The sequence below is a fragment of the Amphichorda felina genome, assembly GCF_050947745.1.
Source record: "Amphichorda felina strain 45539 chromosome Unknown scaffold_7, whole genome shotgun sequence".
NCBI lineage: Eukaryota > Fungi > Ascomycota > Sordariomycetes > Hypocreales > Bionectriaceae > Amphichorda > Amphichorda felina.
The window spans coordinates 1753828-1766730 of record NW_028145043.1 but is presented as its reverse complement, the minus strand read 5'-3'; the positions used below and the strand labels follow the sequence as shown (position 1 = coordinate 1766730).

At 52.4% G+C, this 12903-nt stretch overlaps 3 protein-coding genes across 3 annotated transcripts; 1 reads left to right on the top strand and 2 right to left on the bottom strand.

The window, feature by feature from the left end:
• Positions 1-333: 333 nt before the first annotated feature.
• Positions 334-2300, bottom strand: ACO1O0_007363 (Zn(II)2Cys6 transcription factor domain-containing protein; the record flags this gene model as incomplete). The annotated part of the gene is made up of 4 exons (XM_083196736.1): positions 334-597; positions 658-1425; positions 1506-2240; positions 2277-2300. 4 exons carry the CDS (start codon positions 2298-2300, stop codon positions 334-336), a joined length of 1791 nt encoding a protein of 596 aa, XP_083047944.1.
• Positions 2301-4464: 2164 nt separating this feature from the next.
• MSN5 (karyopherin MSN5) lies at positions 4465-8826 on the bottom strand (the record flags this gene model as incomplete). Its single annotated transcript, XM_083196735.1, has 10 exons — positions 4465-5255; positions 5311-5915; positions 5973-6115; positions 6165-6423; positions 6477-6580; positions 6632-6856; positions 7034-7149; positions 7203-7632; positions 7720-7908; positions 7966-8826. The coding sequence occupies 10 exons, from the start codon at positions 8824-8826 to the stop codon at positions 4465-4467; spliced, it is 3723 nt and encodes a 1240-aa protein (XP_083047943.1).
• A 2722-nt stretch (positions 8827-11548) lies between these two features.
• On the top strand, positions 11549-12632 carry ACO1O0_007361 (DUF1917 domain-containing protein; the record flags this gene model as incomplete). The annotated part of the gene is made up of 3 exons (XM_083196734.1): positions 11549-11585; positions 11645-12493; positions 12547-12632. 3 exons carry the CDS (start codon positions 11549-11551, stop codon positions 12630-12632), a joined length of 972 nt encoding a protein of 323 aa, XP_083047942.1.
• Between the last annotated feature and the right edge of the window lie 271 nt (positions 12633-12903).

Sequence of the window (12903 nt, the reverse complement as noted above, 5' to 3'; positions counted from 1 at the left end):
TACTTATGTGTCACGATTTTCATCACCTACTAGCGCCCAAAAAGGGCGGTGATACATGCCCAATATCAGTGAAGCCTTGGTATTTTGAGATTTCCCTCCAGTTTGATGGGCCAGAAACGCAGACTCCACTGCTAAATTCAATTCCCAAACACTTATGGAGTACATGTATTCAATATCATAGCATGTGTTAACCCAAGCCTTCCGTGTTTCTGGCCAGAGTTGAATGTCTTCGAAAAAAAATATCATACAGCATACATATCCGCAGCATCCCAAACAGACTCCTCCATAAATCAAACTCCAGTACCTAGATCCGCCGTCATGTTGCATTTGTTATCATAATACATTCTGTTCCATCAGATCCCATCGCGACTGGGGCGGCCAGGAGGCACCAATTACTTGGCCCATGGCTGGATTCAGGGCCACAGGTCTTTGCTGCACTAGCTGTTCGCTCTGAGTCACTTGACGCTGCTGCTTTATATATTCAGCCGCCTGAGAATTTTTCATTGACAGGAGTTTTTCAAAGTTGGAGCCCGTGGGAAGCGGCTTAGCCATGAGTCCGTCTCGGCGGATGAGCATGGAGGGGATACGGAGATTTAGCTGTCCGGGATATTAGCCGCAGTCAACATGGATTAAGGGAGAGGGGTGAATCAGATGTACCTGCGTCAGCATGTGTGCGTACTTGACACCTAGTTGGTCCCCGATATACTCTAGTCGGCCCTTGATCCAAGCACGCTGGTTGTCCGTTGTATAGTCTTGTGAAAACATACAGCTCAGGGGCCAGGTAAGGAGGTAGCCCGGGAGGCCCTTTGGGGCATCCTCATCCCCGCAGCCAAATGCTGAGAGGTTGGCTCGCTCTAGTAGGTCACTGCGTTTCGCAAACCATCCCAGCTGGTATGGAACGGATGCTATGATGTCGGTGATGTTCTCGACACAAGTCCTCGCGGCTGTCGCGTACTCAGGGGTCGTTCGATAGTCTAGTGGTGCGCAGACCCAGGCGGCACAACGGACAATCATGGAAGCCAGGATAACTCGACTAGTGCGCACCATGTTCCAGACACTGACAACCCAAAGGTCCTGGTACGCATCCACGCGGCCAGGGTACACCTCGGCTTTGGAATAGTCTCCGTTGGGGACATTGTCCTCCCAGGCAACCGTCTGGAAGTCGAAATGCTCGGGTAAGTCTTTCGCCCAGTTGGCGCAATCATGATCGGTACTCTGGCACTGCCGGATCACATCCAGCATAAGCTCAACGTTGTCAGGAGTCCGGGCGAGGGTGGCAAGAAGTCTATTAACTTCGGCACGAAGCTCCCCCACGCGAATGCTGATGCGTTGACAGGACGCACCGTGCTCGTCTTTGAACGCATCGTTGATCCACCACTCGGCGCCCATGACAGGCGCTTCGCCGCTGCTCAGCGTGTGAATGATCTGACACACAAAGGTCAGCTCTAAAATCAACAAGAAGGGAGGCTCATAGAGCTATCCGCGAAGGTTGACGGGCGACTTACCATTTGGGTACGGACAGCAATGAATAGCAGGAGGCCAATCTTGGTCCTCAGCTGCTTCCGGCCCCTGGCTTTGACAAGCTGGACGGCACCCTCGGTGTGGGATCCCCAAGCTAACATACCCAGTTGCTTAGCTGAAATGTTCTCAAAGAGTCCAAGGAGTAGAATGGCGGCCAGAGTGGTGTCGTTCTTGGCGAGCTCAGGATCCCTCAGTGCCTTGTAGGTAGACGACAGCGCTTTGGTGTACTTGGACAGAGCCGCCTGCTCAAAGTCGCTACCGGGGCCAACGCGGTTCCCTAGGGAGGCAAGGGCACAGGCATCGAAGGCATGCTTGAAATGGTCTCCTCCCTGGTCGGCCTTGAGCAAAGGGATGAGATGCTCCATGAAGCCACGAGTCGAGCCTTGGCGAGGAATGAGGACGAAGTTGGAGACAAAATGACATGAAGCTTGCTGTTCGATAGGGATCTGGAGAGCGGAGGTGACATAATTGTTGGTCGTTGGCGAACATGGTGATGGGGACTTGCTGCTCGACATGGCTTGTTCTATCTCTCGGTTGAGCTTCTGGGCCATGGCCTTCTTGTTGGCCTTGCGAGCCCTTCTTTCGGTTGCCTGAGTCTCGTTCCGAAAGACCAGGTCGAACTCGTCCTTGTACCCTGGACACTGTCTCCGCGACTTGGCACATTGGTTGCAGGTAGGCTTCGTCTCATCGCACTTTGAGGGGAAGCGCATGTCAAATTCCTGAAAGCCATCGGCTGGGTGTTAGGGGCCGCTTACCTTGATCCTCCGCGTCCTGCACATCTGGCAGCCGCGGGAGGGTTTGCCGCAGTAGACCATAGCTCTACAGACCCGGGCAGGCCAATGGCTTTTAGCAGTGAAAGCAAGAGTGTTAAGAAAGTCCAGGGCAGTAAGCAGTCGCCAGTACACAGTTGTGGGTCTATAATCCGAGTCTGTAAAACAAGGAAGAAGAGAGGAGAAACTTGTGTGTGCGATGACAACCTCGTATCGGGTCGAGTCGGGTCAGTTGGCAGGAAGATTTGTGGTGGCACGGGGATGTCTGGTCAAGATGACGATGAGATGTTTGCCCAACGTTGGACAGACAACCCGTAGTAGTAGATGTAATTGGAGATGCCCAAGATTAACGACAGCTCCAAGTCCGGGGTAATTATAAAGAAGCAGAGTGAAGCATATATGCTGACACGAGGAGTCAACCGAGAGGGTGTAGGGTTCAAGGGGTAAGCATGTAGTATTCGTGAGCGAGCGGGATTGGCCGCATAACACTAAAGGAAAATAGACCGTTGACTCTTTGTTTTCAGGGTGGTATCACGGTACTCGTGGTCTGTATGTGTGTTTGAGGTGGTGTGGATGAGAGGGAAGAGTCGGAGAGTCGGAGAGTCGAAGAGTCGAGGAGGGTCCAGAGGAGGGTGGAGGAGGGGTCTGGTGAGTGGTGCTGGATTGAGGACCTGCATCTGCATGGGTCCATGTATGGCAGGCAGCCTCAGTTGGAAAGAACATCCCGTACAGGCTGCATCCGTACCTTCCATTGGCACTAACTGCCTGAGTCCCCCTGTCCCCTGGTCCTGTACCTGCACTGCTTACTGGTGGTTTTCGATATTACACGGTAATAAACTCCAGGTTCTAGCAAGCGAACTGTCCAAATAACTAGTAGGCCATGGCTAGTTCAACTGAAACTATTTCACTTTGCATTAACTACACTTTGCACTTACTATGCAGGTACGGATACATCCTACTACATTAATGGCAGTGGAAAGAACCGAATAGCACGTGGCCCGACTACCTATGCAGGTACTCCGTATAGTGAACGTTGTGATATGACTGCCAATAACCAGGTACAGATGTGTACAGGTTCCACCTAGAACCACCTCTATCATTTGTCACCGATCGGCAGCTGCCGCCAGTCCCTTTCAAAGTGCGAGGCTAGTTGGCAGCCTGCACCCGTGAGACAAACGGCGTCGAACGGCGGTAGTCCACATCCACACACAGCTCCATCACGCTGCTGTGAGCCATCACCGTCTGTCAGCCAAGCTGCGTCTCTGCGGGGCCCAAAACTTAGCGCAGTTCGCTTCAACTGGTTGAGTGCTGACAGATTTGTTCCGGCTGTGGGAAAGGTATCAACTTGGACAGGGATCATCTGTTTCGAGTCTAAATTCAAAGATGCCCCCCGAAGGCGAGGTTGGCCAGGCGTGATGCACAATCTGCAGAGCTAAGCATTTCCGGATCTCGCCAAGATCATGAACCGAGGCTCCCAGATATAGGGGGGTAGCCCTCTAGTATTCTGGCTGTCCAGCGCCTCGCTACACCCTGGTCGACCACCATCAAGCCGAGGTTTATCGTCGCCGTCGTACATACGTACCACCGCCGCCAACTCTCACAGACCTCCCGCCACGTCTCGCCGTCCGCAAGTCGCTCCCGTCTTGGAAACGGCCATCATAACCCCGGCATGGGCGATCTTGGGGCGCCATGTGGTCCATTCTGCTTGCTATTTGCTCTCTCGAGTCCCTAATAACTGACATCTCGGACCTGGGGTAAGATGAACAAACCCACCTCCCCAGCTCCGCTGAGCCTAGAGACTTGAGGCTGGTCCCGAGTCCCACCCACACCACGTCCATTGCGGGGAATCTCCATGCTGGGGTCAAGACTGTCGGTTTCTAATACTACTAGTAGTACTACTATGATATATCTAACGAAGCGTAAGTACGTACTATCAAACAAACCTCCGTATGTCCCTGTTGCCGCCATGTTCCTGGTGAGCCGCGCTAGGTATCATTATGCCACGCAGAAGACCAACGCTCAGTTAAAGCAATAAGAAGCCACCCGAATCCCAGTCAAACAACTCCACTCTAACCAGTTTTGGCCAACATGATCGTTATTCGTCATCACCAGACCTCTTTCTCTTGCTGCCGCCTCTGCTTGGAAACCCGGAATGTACCACCCAGGTACTACCTCAGCCATCGAACAAGTTCGACACTCCATCCAAAGCATCCGGGGTCGCCCCACGACCCCCGTTCATTTCACCGCCACCCCCAGGGCCCTGGCCCATACCTGCGGGAGAGTCCATGAAGGCTTGTGCCATCTTTGTCCGGTGCGGCTTCTTGTTTCGGCTGGAGGTTTCGAGTCCTGCGCTCTTAGAAAGCTTACCCATCTCAGACACGCTCACTCCCTTGAGGTCCTTGAGCATCTCGAGCACAATTCCTCTCTGCTGCCGCGTGTGGGACCCGGGCTTGGTCGCGTAAGCTCCCAGCCGATCCAGATCTGCAGGGTTCACGTTCGGCAGCGAAAGGAGCACGTTTCGTGGAGTCATTGTGATGGGGCTGTAGTAGACAATGATGGCGGCGATTAACGAAGCCAGCTCCTTTTGCAGGTCCACAAAGTAGGGCTCATGGAAAGACGTAATGCAAGCTTGCAAGACCTCTGTCGATATGTACTCGCGAATGACCGAGGCAATCTCCTGAGGAACTGGTGAAGTATCCATTGGGGCGCTGCCATTCTGACCACCCTGTGTGGGCTGTGTCTTTTTCGATCCCGGAGGCTCAAGGCTAAACTCCGGGACCAATGAGATGAACAGTCGGAGGATCATGCTGCAGCAGCGCGTATCCCTGACTCTGATCCCGTGGCAGCAGAAGACCAGGAGAGGCTCCACTATGTCTTGATGCATTAGGCAGAACTTTCGAAGAGATGGGAACGCTTTCTGCCCATCCTCGCCACCGGAGGCCGTTGGTCTTAATGTCCGAGGGTCTGTGAATATATTAGCAAAGCAATTCCGAAACGCACAGGAGAAGCACACTCCTACTTGATTTGCCAGGGTCAAGGAAGTCGGCAATCATCAGGACAGCCGTGTACGTCACCTGCCGCAGGATACTCTCCGACTTCATCTCTTCCTTCAACTCGGCGTCGCCATCGACCGAGATTACCTGCTGCTGCTCCATCCGGCTCCATTCGCCACTGATCTTGGTGTCCATTTGCCTGAAACACCCCGCCAGGAGCCGTGGCAAGAACATCTCCCGGCAATCCACAGGGCAGTCGTCAACAAGATACCGAACGAGATTGAGCAGGTTGCTCTGCTGATGGGTCGAGAGCCACGTTGAATCGGCGAAAAAGGCACCGCCTAAGTGCTCAGAGAGCTCCAAGTTCCCATAGAACTGTGAGTCAAGCCTGCTCATACAGTATATGATGGAGTAGGCTGTCTCTCGCACAAAACGAACGGATCCACGCACAGAAGAAGCGAAACCCTCAATGGTCCCTTTCTTGTCGACAACCCTGGCATAGAAGTCATCTTTGCTCCCTTCAGATATTCCTGATTGCCAGAAGCGGTCACTCAATACTCTGTCGACCATGGGTCGAGTTTCCGGTGGTAGACCCGCCCAATTGTTGGGGTTGTGAGAAGCATGAGCGTAGCTATACTAGGTCAGTACATTATTGTCTAGAGGCATCTGTTTTTACAGGAGCACATACCTTAGGAATCTCAGGAGGTCGGCAAGAATATTGGTGAACCCATCTTGCCATAGGGCATTCGAGACCTGGAACGCCGGGGACGAGCGGCTCAGCCTCTCCACAGAAAAGGCTAGGAAGGATTTGGTGGACCTGAGGGGCAATGCCTATGAAGAGTTAGCTGGCATAGCTGAATCTCAATTCCACAAGACTGACCTTGAGGCGCTCCTCGAGCTCACTCTGAATTGCTAGACCCTCGGCGTCAAGTTGGCAGGAGCCCCAGTCTTGAATTTCATGCGCTCGGTGCTTTGCCAAATATGCCTGAGCTTTGTCCAGTGCCAAAAGTTCGCAGAACCCGGCATAAGACTTGAGTGACGCTTGTATACTTTCGTCCTGCCACTGTGCTTTGACGGGGTCAATGAACTCGCGTAGCTTTGATATTTTGGCTTCCACGTTGATCTTTTCGGCCCGGTGACTGCCACTAGTTAGTAGACTTGACAAGGTATCCGGCATGTGGTCCCAACTCACATGATGATGAAAAGGAAGCTTTTGTAAGCGATAGCTCGTTTTTCGTCCAATGTGCCGGATGAGAGCATTTCGTTGACACGAGATGCAATTTGCTCATAGACGTCCTGTACTAGTTAGGGTATACGGTCAACCTACTAAGAGCCGGTGAGACTTACTAGAAGGTGGTCGGGCATCTCGGACGCAAGGCGCTGCAACTCGACCATACTCTCGCTCTGCAAATCTTTAATAGCATCATTGAAGGCCCTGTACTCTGGGTCTAGAGCTGGCCATGTAATGAGGATATGTTCTAGAACTTTGAGCATGAACCCTGTGTGCTTGCTCAGAGCTGTAGTCGAGAAATAGACTAGGAGCTGGAGAGTTCTCTTTCTGATGACAGGATCCTATTTGAATTGCTATTAGTTTCCCGCGACGCACGGTGTGGAACTGCACAATGGTGAACGCACTTCAAACTTCATCTCAAGTAGCTTGTTGCACCAAGTCTCCAAATCAGCCTCCAGTGAGACACATGACTAAGATCTCGTCAGCCATGTCTTCTTTGAAAGGGAAATTGTACCTACGCTGTCGTCTGCGTTCACGGTTTTCCATTTCAAATATCCCCTGAGCATTGCCTCCACTACAGTGAAGCGGCAATCCACCTGTAGCACGGGCATAGAATGCTTCGAGTAGTTTTGCTCTGCTAAGAGTCAGCTCATACCCAGGGATAACATGAGGGGCTGTAAATCTCACTGCTGAGTGGCTGTTGTCCGTCGTATAAATGCTGCAATACATATTCCGTGTTGCTGAGGATGTGTGACACGGCATCGAAAAGTTTGAGCTGCACAATAGCTTCGATGACCTGGGAGGTGTAGCGGCGATAATTGCCCAAGAATGCATGGCGTTCTGGGAGAGTATCGGTGTCCTCCAAGAGGAAAAGGAATGAAGGATCGTTGGAGTCCTCGGGTAGGTGTTCGTACCGGACCAGTCTGGAGATGCAAACCTCCAGCAGAGGTCCTATCATTGCAGAGAACCTCTCCCCAGGATGGATATCCTTATTGTTGAGAAGTTTTGTCCAAGTAACGACGGCAGGAATGGCCACCATCAGGCTCTGATGCTGCACCACCTGGACCATGAGATGAAGAAACGAGTCGACAGCCGCATCTGCGGGGACTTTGTTGAACTTCCGAGAAAGGTAATCCCCCAGGCAAGAAAGCATCTATCCAGGTTAGCGGCATGACTTGAGGCCCGAGATCATGAGAAGGCAAACCTCTGAGAGCTTCTTCAGAACCAAATATTTGTCGTCGTCAATGTCCTCGGGGTCAACATTTGACCACTCAAATAGGTCTTTGCATAATTGAACTGGGTACTGTCGATACATCGGGACAACGAGATCCGTGAATTCTTCGTCGTTGAAATTTACACGGCCGTATAAGGCATGCAGCGCCTCTAGAGCTCCCTTGAACACAGTGTTAGCGTATGCTTGCCGTAGATTTGTCTACAAAGCTGCACCCACCTTCTGAACTTCAGCACTTGGACATGCTAGGCCCGAGCACAAAACGCTGACTGCGTCAGCAGCGACGATTGCCTTTGGAATGGCCCATGGCAGCTGTGTTTGTATGTTCGCAAGACTCTTAACAGCACACGATTTGATCTCCTCGTTCTCCTTAACCCCTGAAGAGAGACACAGACTGAGGAATTGGGTGATACGAGCAAGCCAACCCTCGTGACCTTGGCGGACATCGGGCCCGGCCTGTCGGTTGGGGAACACCTCGAGGAGAACAGCGGTCGGGGTGAATATTTCGACGCAGGCCTTGCTAAGGATCCCTTCCCGAAGGTTCACTATGGAATCCTCGCCGGTGAAGACCTCGTCGGACAAGGTCTCGAGCACCGAGAGAACGAATTCCTTGTGAACAGGCGAGTCAGGCACGTTCCACAGCTCGACCAACCTCGAATCCATATCCATCCATTGTTCCCCCCAAGACCGCTTGGCAACTTCAATCCACAATTGGGCTGTTTTGTTTCTGATGAATGGTGGGTCGTCTCGTGTTATGGCTTGGCTTAGACCGATGACCCAAGCTAGGAGGGCTTCGACCTGAGATTCGCCATAGCTAGACCACTGGTAACGTATCGCATGTTCGAGGAGGAAAAGTCCGTAGTGCCGGACGATGTGAGGCTGTGATCGGTCGCTAGCCAGGCTGTGACCGTGAATGGGCGCTTGCGGGGTGTCCTTGATTTGTTCGAGAAACTGCTGGGCCTCTCGGCGCGCATCGTTGGTTGAGAATGGGCTGTGGACAATCTCCAGAGCCTGGCGGATATGGGAGAAGACCTCCGCGTCCTCGGTGCCGCTGCCCGCGTCGCCGGCCCCGGACGTCATGTTGGCGGTTGGAGGAGGCGAGCGGTGAGGGAGTCGCAGGCGGCCCAAAGATGCGAGAAGGCGTGGAAGGCTAAGCTACGCGTAGCAAATGGCGGCTGAGCAGTTGCAGAGTATTTATGCGGCGATGTGGTGTTGGGTTTCGAGCTGAGTCGGCGGGGTCCCCAGACTCGAGGATGCGTCGATGCGAGGCTGAGAGCTTTGACAGGGTCTTCGACGGCGAGGGTGATGAGTCGGATAGCGAGTCGGGAAGTTGGAGCAAGCGAGTATATGGGGATTCACGCTCGATTCAGGCCTTGTAGGCACGGAGGATGACAATGAAGATAAGCAGTCAACAAATAAAAGCGTTCCTTGGGCCAAGTCTAGAATGATGGGGGAGCAAAAATAGAGTCACACCTGGTTCAATCCGACAGTCTGGCCGCGGGGACCTTGTCGGGGATTCAGTGGAGTGGAGGGGCGGGTGGCATTCAGCCATAGGTGATTTTGGAGACGGTTGACCGCGAGCCTCAGGTCCCTCTGGCCCCTCTGGCCCCTTGGTGCCCCCCGCCAGTTGCCCCCGAGGCCTGCAAGGCTGAACTCATCAGCGCCAGGACGTTCTGTACCACCTACAGTGTATTAAAGCCTGGCCCCATCGGTGCCTGAATTATTATTAAGTACTATCTGTATCTTACCTTAGTACCTAACTAAATATTTCCTCACGTTCTCATGTCCACTTCCCCAGCATTACCTACTCGTAGGCCTCCCGTCCGTAGGTTGTCTTGCCTTCCATGACCAACATCAGAGTTTGCAGCATTTTCATGTTGTAGCATAATTCTTTTTTTTTCTGTTTTGAGCATTGTTTCATTTTACTTATCTCACTCTATCCCATTCGGTCTATATTTCCAGAGACAAAGAAGCTTGTCATAGAAGCTGGTGGAGATACATTCCAGCCTCTCGTCTCCTTGCTTTCGGGGCACAATGGCAGATGCGTAATTCATGCTCTTGTGCTCCTCGAATCGAGCCAGCACCTCACAACTCCAGGTTCCTTCCGCGCCCCTCCTCAATTGTATGAGTCTGGCCCCGGCATACATGCAAGAAGCCAAGATGCGGATATCTAGTGAGTTGGCAGAGCATGTCGTGTCCACCAGGTCTAGCCTCCAGACACCTCCGTCCAGATTCTTGTCCGTAAGAAGCTGCACTCGCCTCATGCCGTATGATTCTTGCGGGTCATGTATGGCGAATAACCGCACATGGTCATCATAGCTTCCGGTGACGACCAATCGACCCCCCGCCGGTTCATGGAGAGAAAGTGGCAGGATAGCTGTAACTCCTGCATCGTGGTGCCCTTTGACGCTAATGGGACTGAAGAATGCCTCGGCAGATAGCAGCTCGTCGTCATTGCCTGTCACAACATAGGAGTTGTACCGCAGAATCGAGTCATCTCCTCCGCAGTAGACAGTTGTCGAACCCGATGGCGCATCTGACGCCGGCTCTGGTGCAAACGCGAGGCACCATGCCTCGAGAGAATTCTCGATATCCACATCCACAGACGCTACAATTTTCCACCCCTGATTAAGCCGTAGCAGCCTCATGAGCCCCGTGGAGGTAGTAACGCCAATGATTTGGCTGTCACTTGGATGCCAGTTACACTGGAGATAGAGAACACCTTCATCCAAGTCGTCACATCTGCTTGTAGCGACGTGTTGCAACGGCGCTCCCGGGTTCGTCACGGGATCTAGTTTGAACATGGCTAAGGTCCCTGTGCTCGAAACTACGGCACATATGTCCTGTTTTCCAGAAGATGGGTGAAAGCGAAGATCGAGTAGGGCAGAGGGTTGAGATAGTGTTTGCACATGGGACCTATCTATGTCAGCAGCGGCCCATGAGATCTGCCTAGATAGATCTTACAGCATTGAGCCATGACATTTGTAGACGAGGAGGCTGCCATTGCGGCTTTGAGCTTTTTTCGGCTCGTTCCCTGCCTTCCCCGCCACTGTATCATCTCTCTTTCCCTCTGGATGGCTATTGGGATCTTCTTCCTTCTGAAGATTATATGTGCCGATGACAAGATATTCGGGATGAGCTGGGCAGAACTGCGCACAGCTTGGCGGTAAGTCCAGGGTCAGTGACACCTTGGAACTGATAGCAAGGCCTGCCATGTTCCAACCTGAACGGACCGGTATGTCCCGTATCCAAATTAAAGCCCGGAGATTTTGGTCGAAGCTGTTTGAAACAGGTTCAGTTCCAGTGAAAGGCCGCGTTTGGGAGTTCCTGTTGCAAAGTCAAAAGCTTCATGTTCAAGTTGGATGGGGGCAAATGGCTTGAATAGTGGGGCCCACCTTACAATAGCAGACTACATCGCAGGCGAGAATGTTCCATTGAAGTAAAGAAATGTAAATTTGAAATAACCAAGCTTTGGATATTTTATAATATCTGTTGGTGCTTGATCTCTTCTGCCTGTATATTTCAGAACGTTTTGTGTGAGGTGATGATCGTCATGTCGTTTGGTCTGCGTACTTCTTTCTAGCCAGCCATTGTCCCATTTGTTCAGCTCATCAAACCTCTTTCACCACCATGAGGCATTGCTTTTCCCCCAATCTCGCAAACACACGAGACTTAGACTGGGATACAAAATTCATGGAATTTCCCTGAAGCCAGACTTGGTCGATCTTCACTCACTCAGTCTTCAAATTACTTATATCCCTAAACACCTAAGCTGCCCAACCCCCCCAACATTTGGCCCACGATGGATCCAATGGAACTGGATGACTCCGACTTCTACGGTAACCCAAGCCCATACGATTTTAGAATACAGAGGAATTTCAGTCTAACGAGAATCTAGGTGATGCCGAAACTGTGACTGGGCTGCAGAACCGCGTCGATAGCTTCGACGTTGATGCTTGGCGCCGGCGACAGCGAGCAAATCCGGGTCGACCAGTCCCTCGCACTGCTCTCGCAGGTGACACCTCACAGCTGCATAACCCATATGCAGGTATCCCATATGCATGGCAGCTCACCGAGACGGTCGAGGATTTCTTGGACCGCCTGCCTCCCGAGACCACGACGTCCGACCAAGTCCCCTGGATCTTCATCTGCAATCCGTACATCCACCGTGTCGGAAAACGTCAAAGTGACAAGTGGCAGGTGAAGGGAAGGGATAACGACGATGAGGGCCCCGATGAGGAGGGGGCCAATGTCCAAATAGTTGTGCAGGGTGGTGAGGAGAGACTACAACTTGTCAGGGATCTTTTGGAGAAGGCTTCCCAGACGGACATGGTCAAGTCGGTCAAGGAGAGAGAGGCCAACAAGGAAAGAAGGCAGGCCGCCGCAGACATTCTGACTCTGGCACATGCCTACAGGGTCAGGGCGGGCAAGGTACCTAGCTATGAACATATTCTTGACTACGCAATCCGAGAAAAGCTAACGGTCAACTCCCAGTGGATGCTTTTCTGCCAGCCTCAAGAGGTCAACGAAGTCTGGGCTATTGTGGCAAAAGCGACCGCAGCCAACGAACTCGGCATCGCAGCAAAGGTGGCACCCAAGTCGGCAGATGGAGACGCGCGAAGGGATCGCCTCATCTGTGTGTACACTGCCGATTTTAGGGACAGGTCGGACGTCGGGCGTGTGCTGCAGAAACTGCGTGAGCTGAGGCTGGTCGAAAGCAGGGGTCGCCCTATTTATTACAAACCAGGTGAGTGTTCCGCAACCATACGTAGTCGTGTCCTGCGAAGCTGATGGTGGCAGACGCCTACACGTATATCGGAATCGCATCTGGCAATCCGTGGGGGGTACGAGCGTCGATATATAGCTCCCAGGATATGTTTGAGTGAAGGTTTGCGGTCCCAGTAGCGGCATAGGTTAAGGTGCCACTGGAAAGGCGGGTGTGATTTTACAGCCATAGTTGGATAAGTTCATGTTTGTTTCGTCATTCCTTTCGCGGATACCAAGGTTCCCTTTGTCGGTCCACCACTGTCCAATCCAAGTCCAAGGCAACGCCCCCATAACCAACAGAAAATCGATCTCAAACGTCAATGTCCCAGGCGCCGGTTTCTGCTATGCATATATGCTCCGTACATCTGATCATACCCGTTACTAATTCTA